This window comes from Seriola aureovittata, chromosome 12 (genome assembly GCF_021018895.1).
Source record: "Seriola aureovittata isolate HTS-2021-v1 ecotype China chromosome 12, ASM2101889v1, whole genome shotgun sequence".
Taxonomy (NCBI): Eukaryota; Metazoa; Chordata; class Actinopteri; order Carangiformes; family Carangidae; genus Seriola; species Seriola aureovittata.
Genome location: NC_079375.1, coordinates 7,771,572 through 7,790,129, shown reverse-complemented (window position 1 = coordinate 7,790,129; position 18,558 = coordinate 7,771,572). Strand labels below are relative to the sequence as shown.

The 18,558-nt window shown below is 41.7% G+C and overlaps 1 protein-coding gene across 6 annotated transcripts in view; it reads right to left on the bottom strand.

Moving 5' to 3' along the window:
• Positions 1-1,072: 1,072 nt before the first annotated feature.
• Positions 1,073-18,558, bottom strand: part of LOC130178659 (microtubule cross-linking factor 1) — a 72,824-nt gene continuing 55,338 nt past the window's right edge. For 2 of the 6 annotated variants that reach the window (XM_056391080.1, XM_056391081.1), the window contains 5 exons: positions 17,686-17,958; positions 14,944-15,285; positions 13,083-13,159; positions 10,981-12,559; positions 1,073-2,445 (listed from right to left, as the gene is read on the bottom strand). In XM_056391080.1, coding sequence (XP_056247055.1) covers positions 2,242-2,445; positions 10,981-12,559; positions 13,083-13,159; positions 14,944-15,285; positions 17,686-17,958 — 2,475 coding nt within the window. In that variant the 3' untranslated portion in view covers positions 1,073-2,241. Of the gene's footprint in view, positions 2,446-2,504; positions 2,524-8,342; positions 8,401-10,732; positions 10,758-10,980; positions 12,560-13,082; positions 13,160-14,943; positions 15,286-17,685; positions 17,959-18,558 lie in introns of those variants that run through there. The other 4 variants (XR_008829193.1, XM_056391082.1, XM_056391083.1 and 1 more) reach the window with 4 other exon arrangements.

Genomic DNA, 18,558 nt, shown 5'->3' with positions numbered 1-18,558 from the left:
CAATGCACTGCAACTTCAGAAAACACATGCAAATACACGCTGCAAATTCAGTCCTATAACACAACAGAATTTGCAGTGCGCTTGTGTATTTACATGTGTTTCCCTAAGTTACAATGTGTTAAACTCTCAGGGTCACCGTAGTCTAGGCAACAAAAGCGCTTTGAATTAAGATTAGGGAAAGATTGTGGTTTTGTTTAAATTTAAATTGTGTTTCATCACTGTGAACCTTTTCTGTATTGAAACGGACAACGATCTTTCCCTAACTTAACACCATGTGCTGTGAGAAACACAACCATAAACAGTTTAATAATGCTGCTGTCACTGCGAGTGGGTGTTGTGCTGCAAGATCAGATATTCTGGGGGAAAACAAATATGTTGTCTGTGAACATTTCATGGCACGATGTGTTCAGTGTCAATGTGTTTATGACTTGCCAAATATGTAAATTTACAAAATTTAAAATACAGTTTTTTTTCAGACCTTTTTATTTCTGGTCTTTATGTTGCGTGACAAGCTGGGAAACATGAGTAAGGTGGCACATGTATGACCATGATGCAAGAGGATTTGACTTCTGGGAGGATACAATCTTCTTATTCACATTCACTGTGTGTCTGTGCCCCCTGACCCACTGTAATCCTGTGGTCCGCACTGTAATCCACACACACACACACACACACACACACACACACACACACACACACACACACACACACACACAAACACACAAACACACAAACACACACACACACACACACACACACACACACACACATACACACACACACACACACACAAACACACAAACACACAAACACACACACACACACACACAAACACACAAACACACACACACACACACACACACACACACACACACACACACACACAAACACACACACACACACACACACACACACACACACACACACGTTCAGCATCCGTCTCTGCCAAGAGCACAAACTCAGGTCTGATGAAAGAGCGTATAATCTATCAGGAGCTGTATCTAACCTTTATCACAGACCGATGAATATAAAACATGACCTAGCAGATGCAAACACACGCAGGAGGAGGAAGTCTTGTAAATACACATTCATGTTTATTACCATTTATTATTTACATAAGACTATAGATCGTTAGACTTTTTGACATAGACTTTTCATTTAAAACATTCATTTTTTTTTTTCCACAATCCCTTTTTCTTGTCAAAAGAAAAAGTAATTCATATCCAATAGTAACAACTATACAAAGACAGTCTGGTAGGTACAATAATTTACTTAAAAACTGTTTTTATTTTCGTCATTGCAAATCATGTGACAACAAAAAACGACAGCTCGAGAGTTCCCATCACAACATTTTTTCTTTTTCCCCCACGGCGGAGCTGAGTGATCACAAATGACTAGAGCTCAATATGTACATGCTAGTGTTCAAAAGGCATGCAAATATTTGACTGATATTTGTACAACTGCCTTCCAAATATGCATAAGGTTAAAGTTTGTTGTCGACCATCGTCTACTTGTTTACAGAGCTGAACATTCATCCCAACGTAAAAATAAATAAGGACATTAGCATCAGAAATGACATCATGTGTCTCTGCTTCAGACCCGATGAAGCAGAAGTTGTTTTATAGTTTGTTTGTGTGTTTGCTTGTTTGTTTGTTTTGCTTGTGTTGTCCTTCCTCTCCTTGAAACTAAACAGACGAGTCAAGCTTCAGAGGCTGGCAACAGAAAAAAAAAAAAAAAATGAACGAATGCTCTTTTAAAAAAAAAAATATTTTGAGCATGAACTGATGCAGGACAACGTAAAACACATAGAAAAGAAAAGTAGAAACAGATGAGAAAAAAATGGTGTAAACTTCAAACAAATGCAACAGCAGAACTACATTTACTAAAGTTACTAAAATATATATATATTTATATATATATATATATATATATATGTATGTATTAAATACATATATACACACATGTGGGGTGATGATTAACTCAAGTGTGTGCAGGCACCTCTTATGGAAATGTTTTTATGTCTCTTATGATGAGATACAGTACATTCCAGGTTCTTCTACATAGAAGTTCTGGTTCCCCGATGGTCAGCTGGTGCTACTGGGTGGATCCCAACCCCCCCTCCCCTGTCAGGCTCTGTCTCTTAGGGAGTCTCTAGATTTTTTTGGGGGGGAGGGGGTTTTCTGAGGTACTGGGTCTTTTTAGGCTGAGGTGGAAGAGGGCGAGAAGAGGTAGAGGACGGACTCATGCCGGCTCCTCGCCCTCCAGGATGGTCTTCCAGTGTCCCGGCGGCGGAAAGGTGAACCTCCTCTTCGAGCCCTCACTCCACTTGGGGGAGGAGGAGGGAGAGCGGGCGGCCCAGCGTGAGGGGGGTCTGCGGTTGGCCGGGCGGGCGGGTCTCAGGAAGCAGGAGTCCAGGGGCGGAGCCACCGGAGAGCGAGGCAGGTCCTGCCAATGACAAGGAGCTGTCAGAGAGAGGGGAGGGCAGCGAGGCGCCTGCAGCAGGTCGGCACAGAGGGAAACCGACTTCAACAGAGAGACATGAATGACACAGTGAGAAAAGAGTGAGCAGGGGACAAATGTATAAAATGAGGTGCACAAACAAAAAGGATGAATGATGAATGTTGAAGACAGAAAATAAAATTAAAAAAAGAAGGATGTTGAGTGAGGTTAGGTGTAACTTCAGGTGCACGCAGACCTGAGTAAACTGATGAAATCAAGAAGATGAAAATGTTCAGGAGGGAATGTGACTGTAATTTTATTTTGAAACTCCTATTTTTTCTTCCATCATAGGAACATCAATCTCTATATGCTATATATCACACTGTTTGTTGCTTTTATTGGTGACATTATGGCCAGTTATTCTGCAGAGGAAGACAGTTCTTTGTCATGTTGTAAACCTTTAAAATGATGTCACCGACCTCCGAGGATTTATTTCACAACAAACTCAGTGGTGGTAAATTTTGGAAAACAAAGAAGAGAGTTGCTACAGCTACACTTGGTTGAAAAGTACAAAGTTTAGTAGAAGTTAGGGTTACATATAATTGTTGCTTAAATTGGAGTAAGACCTAATATATGCCGGGAAAAATGTATTGAAATGTTGAAACAATGGTTAAATGGAATCATGACGTGAGTTTTCTTAACTTTCTTATGTTTTCCTCTTCAATTCACCAAGTGCTTATAAGGCTACGTCACTTCAGATTGATTTGAGGCTACATTTAGTGGTGGTGTTGTATTGCCAAGGAGTATATTGAGAAGTGTTGCTAATCACTGCATTATGAATTGGTTGCAAATTCTTATTAAAATGAGCTGAATAACAGTATCAACTAAGGTGGGTCCTCTGCTGTAGAGGAGTCCAGTGCCACAATCTAGTTGAAATATTTTAGTTTAAATACACATTGGTGGTGTTTTGTCGACATGAATGCTGATGAAACAAAAAGTACAAATAAATCAACTTAAAACCGGAACAGAATCAACAAATGAAACTCGCAGCCTCCCATCAAACTGCCACATAACCCCCTTAACACAACACGCTGCAAAACTGGTATTTCAACTTCTCGGCCTCCCATGAGCTCAGGCGAGCAGTGAGGTCAACTAAACAGGTGCAGGCGGTCAGTGGATACACAATTAACTTAATTCAAAATGTCTTTGTTTTCGCTGAAACTTAACCTACTCACACAAGAGCACTGACTTTAATAGACCTTTTATCACTGCAGGAAAAGCACAAGTGTAACTGACAACATTAAAAACAGCTGTGTTTGGGGGGGGGGGGGGGGGGGTTCCCAGGATACTGGGGTTGCACATGCTGCCTCACTGAGACACTTGATGGAGCCATCGTTAATGCTTTTTTTTTTCTTTATCCTGCTATGACAAGTACAAATGCCTGCAGTGAAAAAAGATGTGCAGTCTGTCTCATGCTGCAGACAGGTTTCACTTTCCCCTGTACAACTTGTCAGTGCTTAATCACTTAGAGGACTGAATCACTCACACCTGTTTTCACTACCAGTGATTGACACAAGCTGCACCAACACCACAAGTACGTTGGGGACATAATCATAATGACCAGTTTCCAACTTGAAAATAGCATTCACATCAAAATTACAGTCATAATTACAACTTTTTTTTCCTGAAACTGCTGATATATCCGACTTGCCCCCATAAATCACATGGAAGCTCCTAAAAACCAAACATGGACATCACATGTACGCCAAAGTCAATCATTCAAGCTAATTTAAACCAGATTTAATGGATACAATCTTTAATGTAAATGAAAGGTATTTTTAACTCTTCAGTCGTTCAACCATCTTTTGCTGTCTGATCACGCAAGTAGTAAATAAAAGGGAATCTTTCCATCTCTACCATCCATCCCACATGACTCACGACTTCCGTGAAATGCAAAGGGAGCAGCCTTTTCACGACAGAATTCAGTCGAACACTACCACAAACTGCAGCCTCACACATTACCATACAGCTGAATCAACACTTTTCTGTTAGTGTGCTCACAGCATCTACAGGTGTGTACAGACGCATACGTTTAATGCTGTTAGAGGACACAGCAACTGTCCCGCTTTACGTCTAAACATGGCTGCATCCACATGTGTTTATGTGTTATGCACGTGGGCTCAATTTAATGATGACTGAGGTTTTCAACAGAATAATACAAACGTAAGGGTTTATGAATCTGGTTCAACGCTGTGTGTGCATATTTCCGCTGTGGTACGTGCACAGATTAATGATGTTGAAACCAGAGAGAGCCTTACGCATTTGTCCCCTGGATGGAGAAGCGAAAAAGTGTGGAAAAGAGATCAAGAAGAAGAGAGGAAAGTGTTTGTGGGTGAGGTTTTTCTTCCCCACTCAGAATGATGTCAGAGTGTGACTGGGTGAGCGATCACACCGGGACATCACACCACTGGCCTGATTTATAAATAGTTCATCTCCAGGCATTAGATTTCAGCTGAAGGATGGGGGACATTGAGCCCACAAAGCAACAATCTAGTTCTGCTAAAAATACACGGCAGTCAGGCTGCGGTGGCGTGAGAGGATGAGACGGAGGAAAAATAAGTCAGACGGATGGACAGCTGGATCCACCAGTGACTGGTGTGTTACACAACCTGCAGGAAGTTTCATGAACTGGCAGGAAAACAAGTCAGAGAGATGGATCAGAGGCGTCCGCGTCAAACGGACGTCTCCATCAATAAATCATAGTGTTCACACCGGAAATACAGTCGTCGTTTAATGGCCGGCTTGTGGGTTAATACAACATTTCCTATGTGATGCTAATACATCAAGTCACACAACACCACAGATCATGCACCAGTAATGTGTACAGGAAGTCAGTGTGCAGCAGAGTGGCTACTGAAAACAGCAACGTGAACAAATTCACATCAACCCTGACTTCTCTGTGGATGCTTGGCCTTAAAAGAAAAATCCACCTTAAAACACTTGGACTCCATTGTAAAAGGGGTTTCCTATTGTACTTTGAAGTTTTACAGTACTCTGCAGTGGACTTTGTAAAATATTGGGCTCAATAAAATAACATTGTTGAATAGGCTGAAACTCCTTAACTGTTTCTCCCTTGTCAATGATATCCACCCACAGCCTCTTCTTTGCCTCTTCCAATACTTTTAATAATGTTCTTCAAAAAAGCAAAAAGGTACGGTGGCCCCGAGAGCTCAATGCTGCAACTTAGGAAAACATGCAAATAGATCAAGCACTAGCAAATTCAGAAAACATCATTTGACAGCATATGTGCTGCAAATACTCATAACACAAGCAAATACAGAAAGGAGCTGCAAGTAGCACAGACGACAATGGAAGTGTTTCCAGGAGACACATAAAAGTGTTGAACCCAGATGGGATGCACTTATTGTTCAATGCTTTAAACTTCAAGTGTCAAATAGTATTGAACAACAAGGTCGTTGCAGCTGGATTCAACACTTTTATGTGTCCCCTGTTGTTTGTGCTACTTGCAGTGTGACTCTGTATTTGCTTGTATTATGAGTATTTGCAGTACATGTGTTGTCAAATTGATGAAGATTTTTTCTGAATTTGCTTGTGCTTTGTCTATTTGCACGTGCTCTCTTAAGTTGCAGTGTGCTGAGCTCTCAGGGCCACCATAAGAAGGTGTTCTTAACCCCATATTTAGAGTATCTCATCTGGCTCGGTCTGTCTACTTGATTGTGTTTAACTCATCTCAGACTTATGAGAATGAGAAAATGCCACAAGGTATGGAATAAATAACAATGCTATATTGTTTTTTTAATTCCCACCCCTCTCTAGAGGAATGGGTCGGACACCAATTTGCATAATTGTAATGTACTTCTGGAACCAACCCAGGGGTTCTGGTATTTCTGTAATCAACAACTATAAGCAAAAATTTCAGGAAGATTTTCTCACATTTTTTTCAAAGGTATTCTGGGAAATATCAGAGTCGGTAAGCAGGACCACCAGAAAACTAATTTACAGCACTTTATCCCAAAATAGCTGCTGGTATGTATTTCACGGTGAGAAATTTAACAGCACAGAAGTGTATCCCAAGGTGGACTTTTCCTCTAAGCATGCAAAGTGTACCAGAATATTCAGTTAATCTCCACCAGAAATCACACATAAACGAGAGAGGTGAGAGTGCACAGGGAGTGATGAGTGTTAGCAGCCGTCTTCATCAGTTAATCTTTTGGGGGTAGGTCTGGTTAGTGTGAGAGGAGATGGTGAGGGGGAAACTGTAAGAAGAGGAAAGAAAGTGCTGTATGGACAAATAAGTGAAATAAAACAAAGTAAAACATCACAGTCCATCCAGTCGCACACATGTTGACAAAAAGAGGAGGACCTGGTAGAAACACAATGTTAGAATAATCCAGATAAGGCCGTATGAAGCCCAAAAAGACAACGTCCTCCTGTGCTGAGGAATGTGTGAAACATCCAAAAGAGTTGTCTTTTTTGTGAGTTTGCTTTAAAGGACCATACCAGTGGTTTTTACAGGATCTATCCAATTAATGACAAATTGTATACACAAATTGAAATAAATCAAAGTAATGTTGCCATCACAACATCACACATTAATCTAATCTAAAATCCATTCTTGTCATTTTAAGTACTCATTGGAAAACCCCACAATAAAGTCTTGCTAACAACAAATTCAAATTATTTTGTCAAAATATTGATGTTTGCTTAATGTTGGTCTTTAAGGTTTGTCTCTAAGAACGGTCACTATTAGCGACCTACATTAGCATCAGCTCAGGTAACACTTGCTAGCTAATGTCCATGTTATCTGTTTTCAACCACAGTAATTTAGTATTAGCTCACCTCACCTAAGCTAGCAAGCAAGGAAGTGGCTTAAGCTAACATTTGACAGTAAGTGGAACTAAAGTTCACATTTGTCCAAATATTCTTTGCAAAATTGCTAATATTAGCTAACATTAGCTCACACTGACATTTTTAATGGGAATTATTTTTACAAACAAATGAGAGCTGAGAAAGTTCCGGAAATGTAAATAAAAAGTTGAAATATCGCAAATGTTTTTACGCTTTGCATAGGTGGAAAAGTTGCAAACAAATTCTGACGTACATAAAGCCTCTAACTGAAAATCCCCATCGAAGAGATTTTTTTGTGTTCATTAGGTTATTACATAAAACAAACAAATATTTCTATTTTCCACATTGTTTGTGTTTGTCTGAGGTTTGACTTGTGCCCTTTTAATGACGTCATATTGTTGCACCCTCTTCTGCCGCAATGATTTAATGGCACCTGATTGGAGAACCGGTGCCACCCAAGTCCTAATATACTCCTAATATTCGTATAACATTAGTAGATGAAAAACTTTAATTTGCATTTTCTTTTGTCGATTAGACAAAAGAGTTGCTGCCCTCAGCTGCGATGGAGCATACTGATACCAATAATAGCTTAATAAAGGTTCACTGTAATTTACCTATCTCATGCAAGTCTGTTGGTGATTTTCATACCGTCCTGACAGGGATTTAATTTAAATCAAATTATCTAAAAATGCATGGTATGGTACTGGAACATAGTAGACGTGATTTATGGTTAATGGACTAAAACATGCAAAAATACCAGTATGGTCCTTTAAAAAAACAGATGGTCTATGCATATCAAATAAACTGAGCATGCGCACATTAACACAAGAAAACAGATGCATGACCATCCACAACTTTTGACACCACTCCGACGGCTTCACACACTGTCACTCTGCTGTCCTGTGAAGCATGCATTAATGAACAGGGTGAGGAGGAGGGGAGGTCTGCAGGGCGTGAGGTGAGAGGTCCGTGTGGTTGGTGAACCCACCGCCAAAGGTCGTAGAGGAAGAGGAGGAGGAAGAGGAGGAACTTACATCACGGAGACAAGCAGAGTTAGAGTCCCCAAGGAGTTGTTAGTATGACAGTGTGGTTCTGGATCAGAGCACAGCGGACAGGGAGGAGGAGGAGGAGGAGGGAGAGGTAAAGCCCAGAAGGGAAGAGAGAGGGGAGGAGGAGGAAGGAAGATAGAGCGGGAAATGTTAATCGGTAAAATCGGGCAAAGAAGAAGAGGAGATACACGATAAGTCTGGCATGTCAAAGGCAGAGAGGTTGACCAGGAGAAATGAGGCGGCTGATTTCAGCCTGCAGACCACACAGAGAGCAGTAAGCACACACACATTCACTTTAGACCTGGAAAAAACACCTTGGTATAGATACACACAGGTCGGTCAGGTGGTATTGGAGATCATCAAACATGCAGTATGAAAAGCCAAGTATATACCGAAACAGGGTTGGGCAATATGACAAGATACACTCATTTACTGAGGCAGCTATCGCTTATATTACAGACTGTATTAAGCCATTGTGGGTAATGCTGCGACTCAATGTGCAGGACTGTTTTATACTACTAATATTATTTTCTTGAATATGATGAAGTACCTAGATTTAACAGGTATGTCATTCATCCTACGACTTAGTCAACTGATCGAATCGAAGACATGCTGCTTCTCTCTGTTTTATATGATTGTAAATGCAATAACTCTGGGTTTTGGATGGACAAAGGGCAAAAAAGAAAAAAACAAAAAACATTTATAGGGGGCATTGTGAGCTCCAGGGAATAGTGAAGGACATTTTTCAAAATGTTCTGATGTTTTAGTGGGTAAACGATTTAAAGAATATCTCGGATTTGCATTAGTAAAAAAATAAAATAAAAATTGATCCAGCAGAACCAGAGATGTCATATTTTTCTTCCTAGTCAAAATTGATCACCGACAGTTCGGTCAGAGATTCATGTGTTATGGTGGCGGCTAATGTAGCCTTGAGCAGCTAGCCCTAAGCAGAGACGAGGAGTTCCCTCTGGAGCCACAAAAGGCTTTGTACAAGTCTTTTACATATGCAATAGTCCTTCCCAAGACCTGTAAATAGACATGATGTGTAAGATTAATGCAACATAATCGTAGATAACTGCTAGTTGCAGGCCTAGTTCAATAGATTAGCTAAAAACAAACATACATATTACCATTTACCTGTAAATGGTCTCTCAATTGGACTTCAAGTACGTTTACTGTATCATGATACATATTGCAATATTAAATGACATAGATCATCATACAAGGTTTAAGTCATATGGCCCATCCCTAAACCAAACTTATTTCTTAATTTTTCTTACCAATTGTGAATATAAATGTTTTGTTGGGGATCTTTTATGATATTCCCCCTTTCATCAAACATTTTTTTCTGTGTGTATCCATCCATTCAAAGCACAAAAAGCAAGAGTAAAATGATCCAAATACAGGTCTATATTACAATACTGACATGTTGCGTGCTGAACTACCATCACAATCCATTATTCTGCTCTGTTTGAGCTCTGACAATTGTCCACAGAAGTCACGGCATCGCTCATTGAATGAGTGAAGGAAACACACAATCCACCATCATCCATTAAAAACAAAAATCTTACTAATCTTATTCTGTCTGTTCTGCAGATCAGTGAACAGCAGCTGGTGAAAACTTGATGTTAATGGGCATATTTGTCAGCACATGTTGGATCATGTTGCTTACTGCACATATAATGGTTTTAAATATACAGTCTGTCTGCGGTACATTGTTCTAATGTACGGCTTTAGTACAGCATGACATACTTTTCTGGAGTTTTAATCTTTATGGACGGCCAAATAAAAAGGCGTGCCAGTACATACAGTACGCTGATTCATTTTTCCTTTCTGTTTTCCTTTCTCTCATCATTTAAACATGACCAGAAAGATGGTTGGATGGATCTATCATTTATTTGTCCCACAGGTCAGCTGAATGAGTGGTCAAAAATGGCCCGACCGATGTGCCAGAGCGCTGATTTCATCAAGTAAAATGAGCGCTTTTCTTGGTTTAGTTTGGCAAAGGGAAGATCAGGTCGCTTCAAAAATGAAGTCCCACTTAAAATTCTGATTGAGCAATGAAATAGAGGGAGCTGATAATGATTAAATATGCAACTTTGCGACTATAATTCCACTTCGATCATTACTGTGAGATCATTAATTTCACTGCTGCAGCTATATTCATGAATGATGATTCGGTCGGGCCTGAGTGATAATTAACGCACAGAAATAAAAGCCAAACGACAAGGAGGTCACTACAGCGAAGAGGAAAATACAGAAGAAGAAGTAGAAGAAGAAGAAGAAGAAGAAGAAGAAGAACCCTTTAAGAGTCTATATGCAGAGCTGAAGGAAAGTTCAGTATTACTGAGGAGGGTTAAATATTTTAACATTACCATTGCATCAGTCAGTGCTTTCGATCTGAGAAAAAAGCATGAACATTTTAGTGATCTTGCACAATATAATGCGGCTGATTTTTTTGCTTAGCTTTTTTTTTCTGATCAATCAAACATCCTTTAAAGTTTGTCGTCAACCATTACAAGGGAGATCCGAGGCAAAGTCATAAATATCTTTGCGTCATAAAACATGGGCCCCAGATCAAATGAATGATGAAGCGATGAATCCAGTGCGTCTGCATATTTACCTCCATACATCCAGACTGTCCTCTGTCTGAGTCGGCCTGCCTGCTGCTGTCTCTGCTGTGGCTGCTCTGTCCTCCAGCCTGCAGCCTCCTCTCCTCCCTAAAGTTCTGCTCCTGCAGCTTCTTATTGAGGATGCGGGCTGCGTTCTCAGCCAGCGTGTAGCCTGGCGGGGCCGACAGGTCCTGCCGTATGCTCACCACCTCTGGATTTTTGTCCCCCTGCGTCTCCACTATCAGCTGCACGGGGCTGGGCGAGCGCCCTCGAGCAGTCCGCAAACACTCTTGCACATTTCTGGGGTCCGTGGCGAGAGCCCCGTGAGCAGGGCTGGGCTCAGTGGTGGAGGGCGGGGTGGGGCGAGAGCGACTGGGGGACTTGTTGAACTTCTGCATGGAGTCGTAGACCACGGGGGTGTGGTCGATGATATTGAAGAGGCTGGAGAGGCCGTCGTTGATGGTGGTGTGGACGGGGCTGTCGCGAGTGGTGGTGGAGCGGGCCCATGCCGACTCACTGTTGCCCTTCTGGGGTGTGGTGGGGGTGGGGGCGCGGCTGGTATTGGGTAGATCAGTCTTGCTGGATGTGGACAGTTTGCGCTGAAGTTTGGGTGAGCCGTACTTTGGTGAGCAGCAGGGGCGTTCAAACTTGCTCTGGACCACAGGAGAGTACTGAACCTTCCTCAGGCTGCGTGACGGAGAGGAGATGGGCGTGCTGCCACCTTTAGGGGTGAGGCAGCGGTGGGGGCTGCTGGTCAGGTTCCTCAGCAAATCCGTCTGCAGACCCACACTGATGGTCTGGGTGGTCTGAGTGCCTCGCGTGGTGAAGCCGTTGGTCTGGCAGGCTGTGTCCCGGACAACAGGCACTGGTGGAGAGCGGATGGCGTTTCTCACAGAGATGGCCACCTCCTTCATGTCATCACTCATGTTTCTGGCGAGCTGAAGCTCCAGTGAGGAGGCGTAGCCTACCGTGGGGCAGACAGGAGATTGACTAGGAGAAGTCCTCAGCCCACCACCCTCCAGAAGCCCACATGGCCACCTCCCACCTCCAAACACCTCATCTGGCCCGCCAGCTCCTACCCCTGCCTCTCCTGCGCCCCTAGCTTTGGTCCCCTTGGCGTACAGGAAGTCTGGGTCTTGGGCAGTAGGGCGCTCAGCTGCCCCAGATCTGGTAGGGCTGTGGAGGATGTGCACCCCATAGTGCTCCACTCCCACCCCTGTCGCCCCTGCTCCGTTGCCCCTCACCGGGGACTTGTGGCAGTGCTCAGGGCTGCTCAGGGTGCTGGTGGTCAACGTGGCGCTGGTGGTGAGGAACCAGGAAGCTGGCTGGAATGGATCAGGAACAGGCTCCCCTCCCCGGGCCTCGGAGGTTTTCTCTGTCCACACATCCCGGGCAGGACCCGGGCCAGAGGTGGATGATGGGAAGTCCCAGCCCTTGTTGTTGAACTCCTCAATGTACTTGAGGTCGTCTGGCGACAGAGGAGGAGTGACGTCGTCTTGGCCCTGATCCCCGTGGCGAGTTTTGTCAGGGAGGAACGGCGAGCTGTCCATTAGCCTCTGGAAGTCACTCATGGAGCACACGGACTTGGCTCTGGAGAGAAGACACACACACGAAGACACACACACGAAGACACACACACACACACACACACACACACACACACACACACACATTAAAAACCAAACATCACAACAGACAACAATTACAACCCAGTCATGATCTCATCCCCTTTATATTCCCACTGCAGACAGAATGCATCTCTATATTTTTTTGTAAAGCAACTCATTGCCTTTTAATGTTTTAAAAGTGTCTGAATTATTTAGCAGCATAGTGAGCCGCATCACTTCCTCTCCATAAGAGAAACTTTCACAGAAAAATCACCTGGGGGAAACTCACTGTCACTTCAAGTAACAGTTAATAGAATCAACAGACGATTTCCCAAGGGATCGATGTGAATGCATGAGCAGCAAAAATGCAGCAGGAGGCTGGATAATATGTTTACGCCTGGCATCTATTACAATGCAGCAACTTTTACAGAATTTCAAATTTAGAGTTTGCCCGTGGACAGACTATTTGAACTGAGTTTGACTTGAAGCTTTTTCACACAGGTTACCTGAGCAGACTCCCTCCGCCCATCTCCTCCTCTGGGTACGCAGGATCAGCCTCTCTCTCCGAAATCTCGTTCAGGGCCTGAAACAACAGATACAACAGTTTAATCATGTGGAAAAGGATTCAGGGTAAAATTATTTATGTGCAGCAGCTTCTGGAAAATAAAAAAATTACTATCTTTTTTCTAAAATGAATGGCTGTAATTTGGAAACTGGGAGACCTATTAACACTTAATTAAAACAAAATATATTGGATTACATAATAGCTTTTTGGCACACCACAATTTATGCTAAATATTATACATCTTCTTTTGGATGTTTGGATGACAAATATATTTCAGATTGATTTATTTTTGTGCCTCAGTTTTTAATATTCTTTAAATAAAATGTACTTCTTGTTCGAAGCTTCTGCTAAATGTTTCAGGATAAAACCTCAAGATGGTTTGTTACCTCAATTTATTTTGGTAAATTCAGACTAATAAAAAACCAGACGAGAGGAAATAAACCTGTTGTATAATGAATATACAATTAGTGATGAAGATACTTCTCTCAGCTGAAATTGAAACATGGTGTAAGGCGTCTGTTCCAAAGTGAACACGTTTAAATTAAAATTTACATTTAGATGAATTTCCATTAAGAAGACACGTTTCCACCTGAGCACCTACAGTAATAGCTCGTTTTTCCCCACAGTCAAAGTAAGTGGACACAAAAAAACCTGATCAAGCTTTTTTTTGGAGAAATGCTATTGATATTTAATGCCTCCTTGGAGTCAGTTACAATACCTCAGGCTGAGAAGGAAAGACAGAGGCTGACAGGCTGTGAGTCCTAACTCTCTCACTTCAAGCCCAGTTTTGACAGACACAGTAGTGTCAGTGTGGGTTAGGGTCTTTATTAATTAGACTTTGATCGTTTCCGAGATGTTCTTTTGTTCATTCATCATCATTTCGTTGAGTGGTTTGAACCAGGGCTGCAACTAATAAAACTGTCATTAGTTATTGACTAATCAAGATGAATCCATCCATCACTTTGTCTGTAAAATATCACAAAATGATGAAAAACTGCCATTACTTCCATTACATAACGGTCACCGAGCAACACAAGTGACATAGTTCTTTTTATCTGCCCAAAACCCAAACATATTAAGTTTATTTTCATGTATGATAAAGAAAAGCATCACATTCAAATGGTTCACATTTTCTCTCAAACAAGACTGAGAGCCTAAAGCTGAGCTAGTGGCTCTGTGAGGCTGTACTTAGCTTTGAGCTTAATTCTGTGTTTAGGAGGTTTAATATTTACCATGTTCGCCACCTTAGATTAAAGTATTAGCATGCATTAGCAACATATGCTAATTAGCGCTGAACACAAAGTACAGCTGCAGGAATTCGGTCATAAACCATCTGGACGCATCAAAATTTTGACCTTGGATGAAGTTTTCAGGGATGACAGAAAATGACTAAAATTCATCCTGAGGGGAACGTCAATGTGTGTGCCAAATTTCATTGGCTTCCATCCAATAGTTGTCAAGATATTTCACTCAAATCCAAAAATTCTGCCCTCTGGATTCATCCTCTGGGAACCATGAATGTCTGTACAATGATTTTATGGCAATCCATCTAATAGTTGGAGTCAAAGTCTGGATCAAAGTGATGGATCGATCAATGATGTCATTCACTGACCTGTCATTTCAGCTCTAGTTCAAACCATGCTCTTATTTAGATCTCACCTAAATGTTCAGAGCTCCGCCCCCTTTTCCCTGCTGTGCATCATACTGTTGCACAGCAGCATCTTGGTGGAGACTGGTTTTATATGTTAAAGCCCTGCATTAATGAGAGTGACTTGTCTTGTCTTGAATGATGTGTGTGTTACCTCCTTCATGCAGGGGAACCTCTTCTCACTCTCCAGTCTGGAGGGTGGGGGGACCTCCAGGCCACTGAGCGGGTCCAGAGTCAACGCGTCCAGGAACAGGTTCTCCGTCGGACCTTTCAGCCTCATGGCAGCCCCCTGCACCTCCAGCATGGCCTCAGAGTCAGAGTGGGAGCGAGTGGGAGGAACCAGGACAGGGGTGGAGGAACAGGGGGAACGTGGAGAGCGAGGAGACCGGGGGGCGTTGCAGGGACTGTCCTGAGGAGAGAACACGCCTCTGTGGCCCGAGCTGCCGTCTTTGACGTCGATGCCCTCGCCTCGACGGGAGTTCAGCTCTCTCTGCATCTGCACGAAGAATAGCACAGAAGTGATCAGTCAGAGAATTTACTGGTGTCGACCAGTGGATGAAATCGCCACAGACTGGGGTTTAAAAACACTGCAGTAATGGGTGTGTTGTAATCAGGGCAACATTTCAAACATAGCCGACACAATGCAGGTAAAAGATCTTTTATGTGGACTGTTCCCTCCGAGGAAAGAGGTTAAAAACAGAAAAATGTATCTTTCTTTACATCTAAATAATTATGGCAGATATTCTGTGCTTATTCTATTAACTGTCTATGTTACAGGTGTAATCAGGTGTGTGTCTTGTTAGCAAAACTTATGTTAGCATTTAACTCAAGGCATGGTTGTAGACAGTTCAATGAGGCTTTGATGGTTGAATAAGGGTTAAATTAAAACCTAAATAAAATCATGAGCACCTGCCTTATCACTGGGGATTGACAAGTTTACACATTTATTTTTATTTTTTTAGCTCAGTTTGGTGTATCATGTGCAAATGTGTTCACTCAAAGGGGGTGAATAAATCTTAAAACCTCTGCTTTTTGTGACTTAATGTTAGTTAAAACACCAAAACCTGACTGATACTGGATTATTGAGGTTGATACCAATATTGAGAGTTTAAAAAAAAAAAGTAATGATCTGAAGTGGACAAACTGCACTGTTTGTATATGACCTCAAACATATCTTTTTCATCTCTATACTACTTATTCGTCGACATATACACCAATTTTCAATAAGCTAATATCAGCTGCTAACCGTCCTGGGCGATTTATCAAAACCCTGGTGTGGTTCTTTATAGAGTTCCAGCATATTTCAATTAAGCAGTGGCAGGTTTATGCCAAATATGCTACACTTCACTTTCCTGGATTTAAAGTGACACACAAACTGTATTAGTGCGTTTTCCTCAACACTCAGCAACCAACCTGCAATATTCAGGGTTAAGCTTCTTGCTAAGGTTAAAGGAGTAAAGCCACATTACTCATTCACTTTCACCCTGCCAGTGTGAGCGGCTCGGCTGGTGACCTGTGCTTTGTAGTTTGCTGCAACATTGCTGAATAATGCATCTCTGCTTCCTGCTGTGTGTGAATCCATTCAGCTGTGCATCAGCAGTTTTTTTTTTCTTTTCTGAGCTGGTAAACGTGAGTTGTGTTCAGAGAGTGTCCCTGCTTTATATATTAATACTCTCACACTCATATCATATTAACCAGTGCGTGTTCCCACTTCCTGCCCTGAACTTCAGACACAACCGAGGTGAGATGCTGCAGTTCGTCTAATTAAATCTCACAAAGGACATCAATTATTCACTAATCCTCAGAGTCTATTGTATCTCGCCTTCACTATTCGAAAAAAACCAAACAACAGAGAAGATAATCGCCTTGGGTCACTGTTTCTCTCTCACATCTAAAAACACTGCACACACAAATGCCTTCAAAATTACAATAAAATAAAATGAAACAAATTGGAGGTTAAAAAAAACAAAAACAAAACTGTCTTAGAGCTTAAGGAGATATCTTTAAATTATTATTTATTATCATATTACTTGTTTTGTCTCATCAACAATCACATGACATTAAACTAAAAAATGACAATCTTGTGCTGAAATGATGAATCAATTCATCAACTGTTAGAAAAGTGATTTGATAATCAATTCAATTTTTTTCGAGTCTTATCAAGCAAAAAAGCCAAACACCAGATTTTCTGCTTTTTCTGTTCTGTGTGATTGTAAAATAAAAATCTTCGGGTTACAGATGAAGTCACCTTGGGCGCTGAGAAACTGTGATGGGCAGTTTTTATATTGTCTCCTTACATATTAAAGACTCAACAATTAATTTATCATTAGAAATTATATAATTGACAGATTATTGGCAATGAAAATAATTAATAGCTGCAGCTCTAAGCAAAAACTAATCGATTATCAACAGTTTTTGTGACTGAAAGTTTGCTCTTGACCCTCGAAACAGCAGTAGACTAAACAGTCTCATCACAAGATCCATTGAGTAGCTGCTCCACAGCTTTAGATCGTGTTACACAATTTAATCCTCCTCACTAAATGGAGTTTCGTGGTTGGTGTAGAATTGTCAATGCTCAGATTTACATTTGTCTGATCACTCTCAGGACTTCTCGTCCACATCGGCTCCAAAGTTGAGACTGAATGCTTGTTTTTGATCTTGGAAACAGATGTGTGAAACGGTTGAGAGCTCCAGAACAGCTACTCAATGGCCCTTGTGTTGAGATTGTTTCATCAGCTTCTGTTTCCAAGGCTAGGTACGACATTTCAACCTTTTAAACCAACATGAATGAGACGTCATTGAAGTGCTTGGAAAAATGGAAATCTGAACTTCTGCAAAATGTCCAAATTAACCCTTTTTTTCTCCGTCTCTCTCTTTCTCATCATCCTTCCCTTACCCTCTCCATCTTGCGGTGGAGCTCTCTCATGCTGCCGTCCCACTCCTGCCGCTCCTGGTCGAAGCGCTCCAAGAGCTCTGCCCTCTCGCGGCTCCACCTCTTCTCCCCGTGCTGCAGCTTCCAGCGGAGGTCCAAGGAGGTGCTGTGGCTCTCAGACAGCAGACGCCTGTGCTCCTCACGCTCCAGCTTCAAAGCCCACTCGGGGTCTCCGGCAGGTTCCCCTTCGCCTCCCTGTGCTTCACCTCGCACCTTGCTTCCTGCCTCCTCCTCCAGCTGGACACAGAGCAAAGACACAGGGATGTTGAATTGATTAAACATTATTGACCTGTGCAGTATATTACAAAGAGATAGTGAATATAATAAATAAAAAGCTAATGAGGGTATATAATCTGGACCTGTGTGTATGAAAAAGGTTCCAATTAAAGGGTCAGTTCACCCAAATTAGAAACAACTTTAATTGGAAATACTTTCTATGCGTGACATAGACCTTATGAACACTTGCTGCAGTGAGGTCTGTGGATTAGGAAATCCTTTAAATATAATATTTGAAATTCATTTTTTCAAAATTTTGGTGAAACTATACTTTAATATAAAAGGCCCAAAGTTTAAAAGAAAGTAAAAAAAAAAAAAAAGACAGTAAACAGATTGCTCCTATCGTTTTTTTTTTTTTTTTTTTTGCAGATGATAAAAAAGAGCCTCTAACAAACTCGTTTTGATCCATATCTGTCTCCCCCACCCATGGATCAATATGTTTTTAAAGTGATGATCAAAGTTATGTGTCTCTTCACAAAGAGCAGTGGATGTTTACTGTGTATGATCTTTTTCTCCTCTAGTTTGATCCTCCTTTATTTTTGGGGGGGGGGGGGGCAAGAG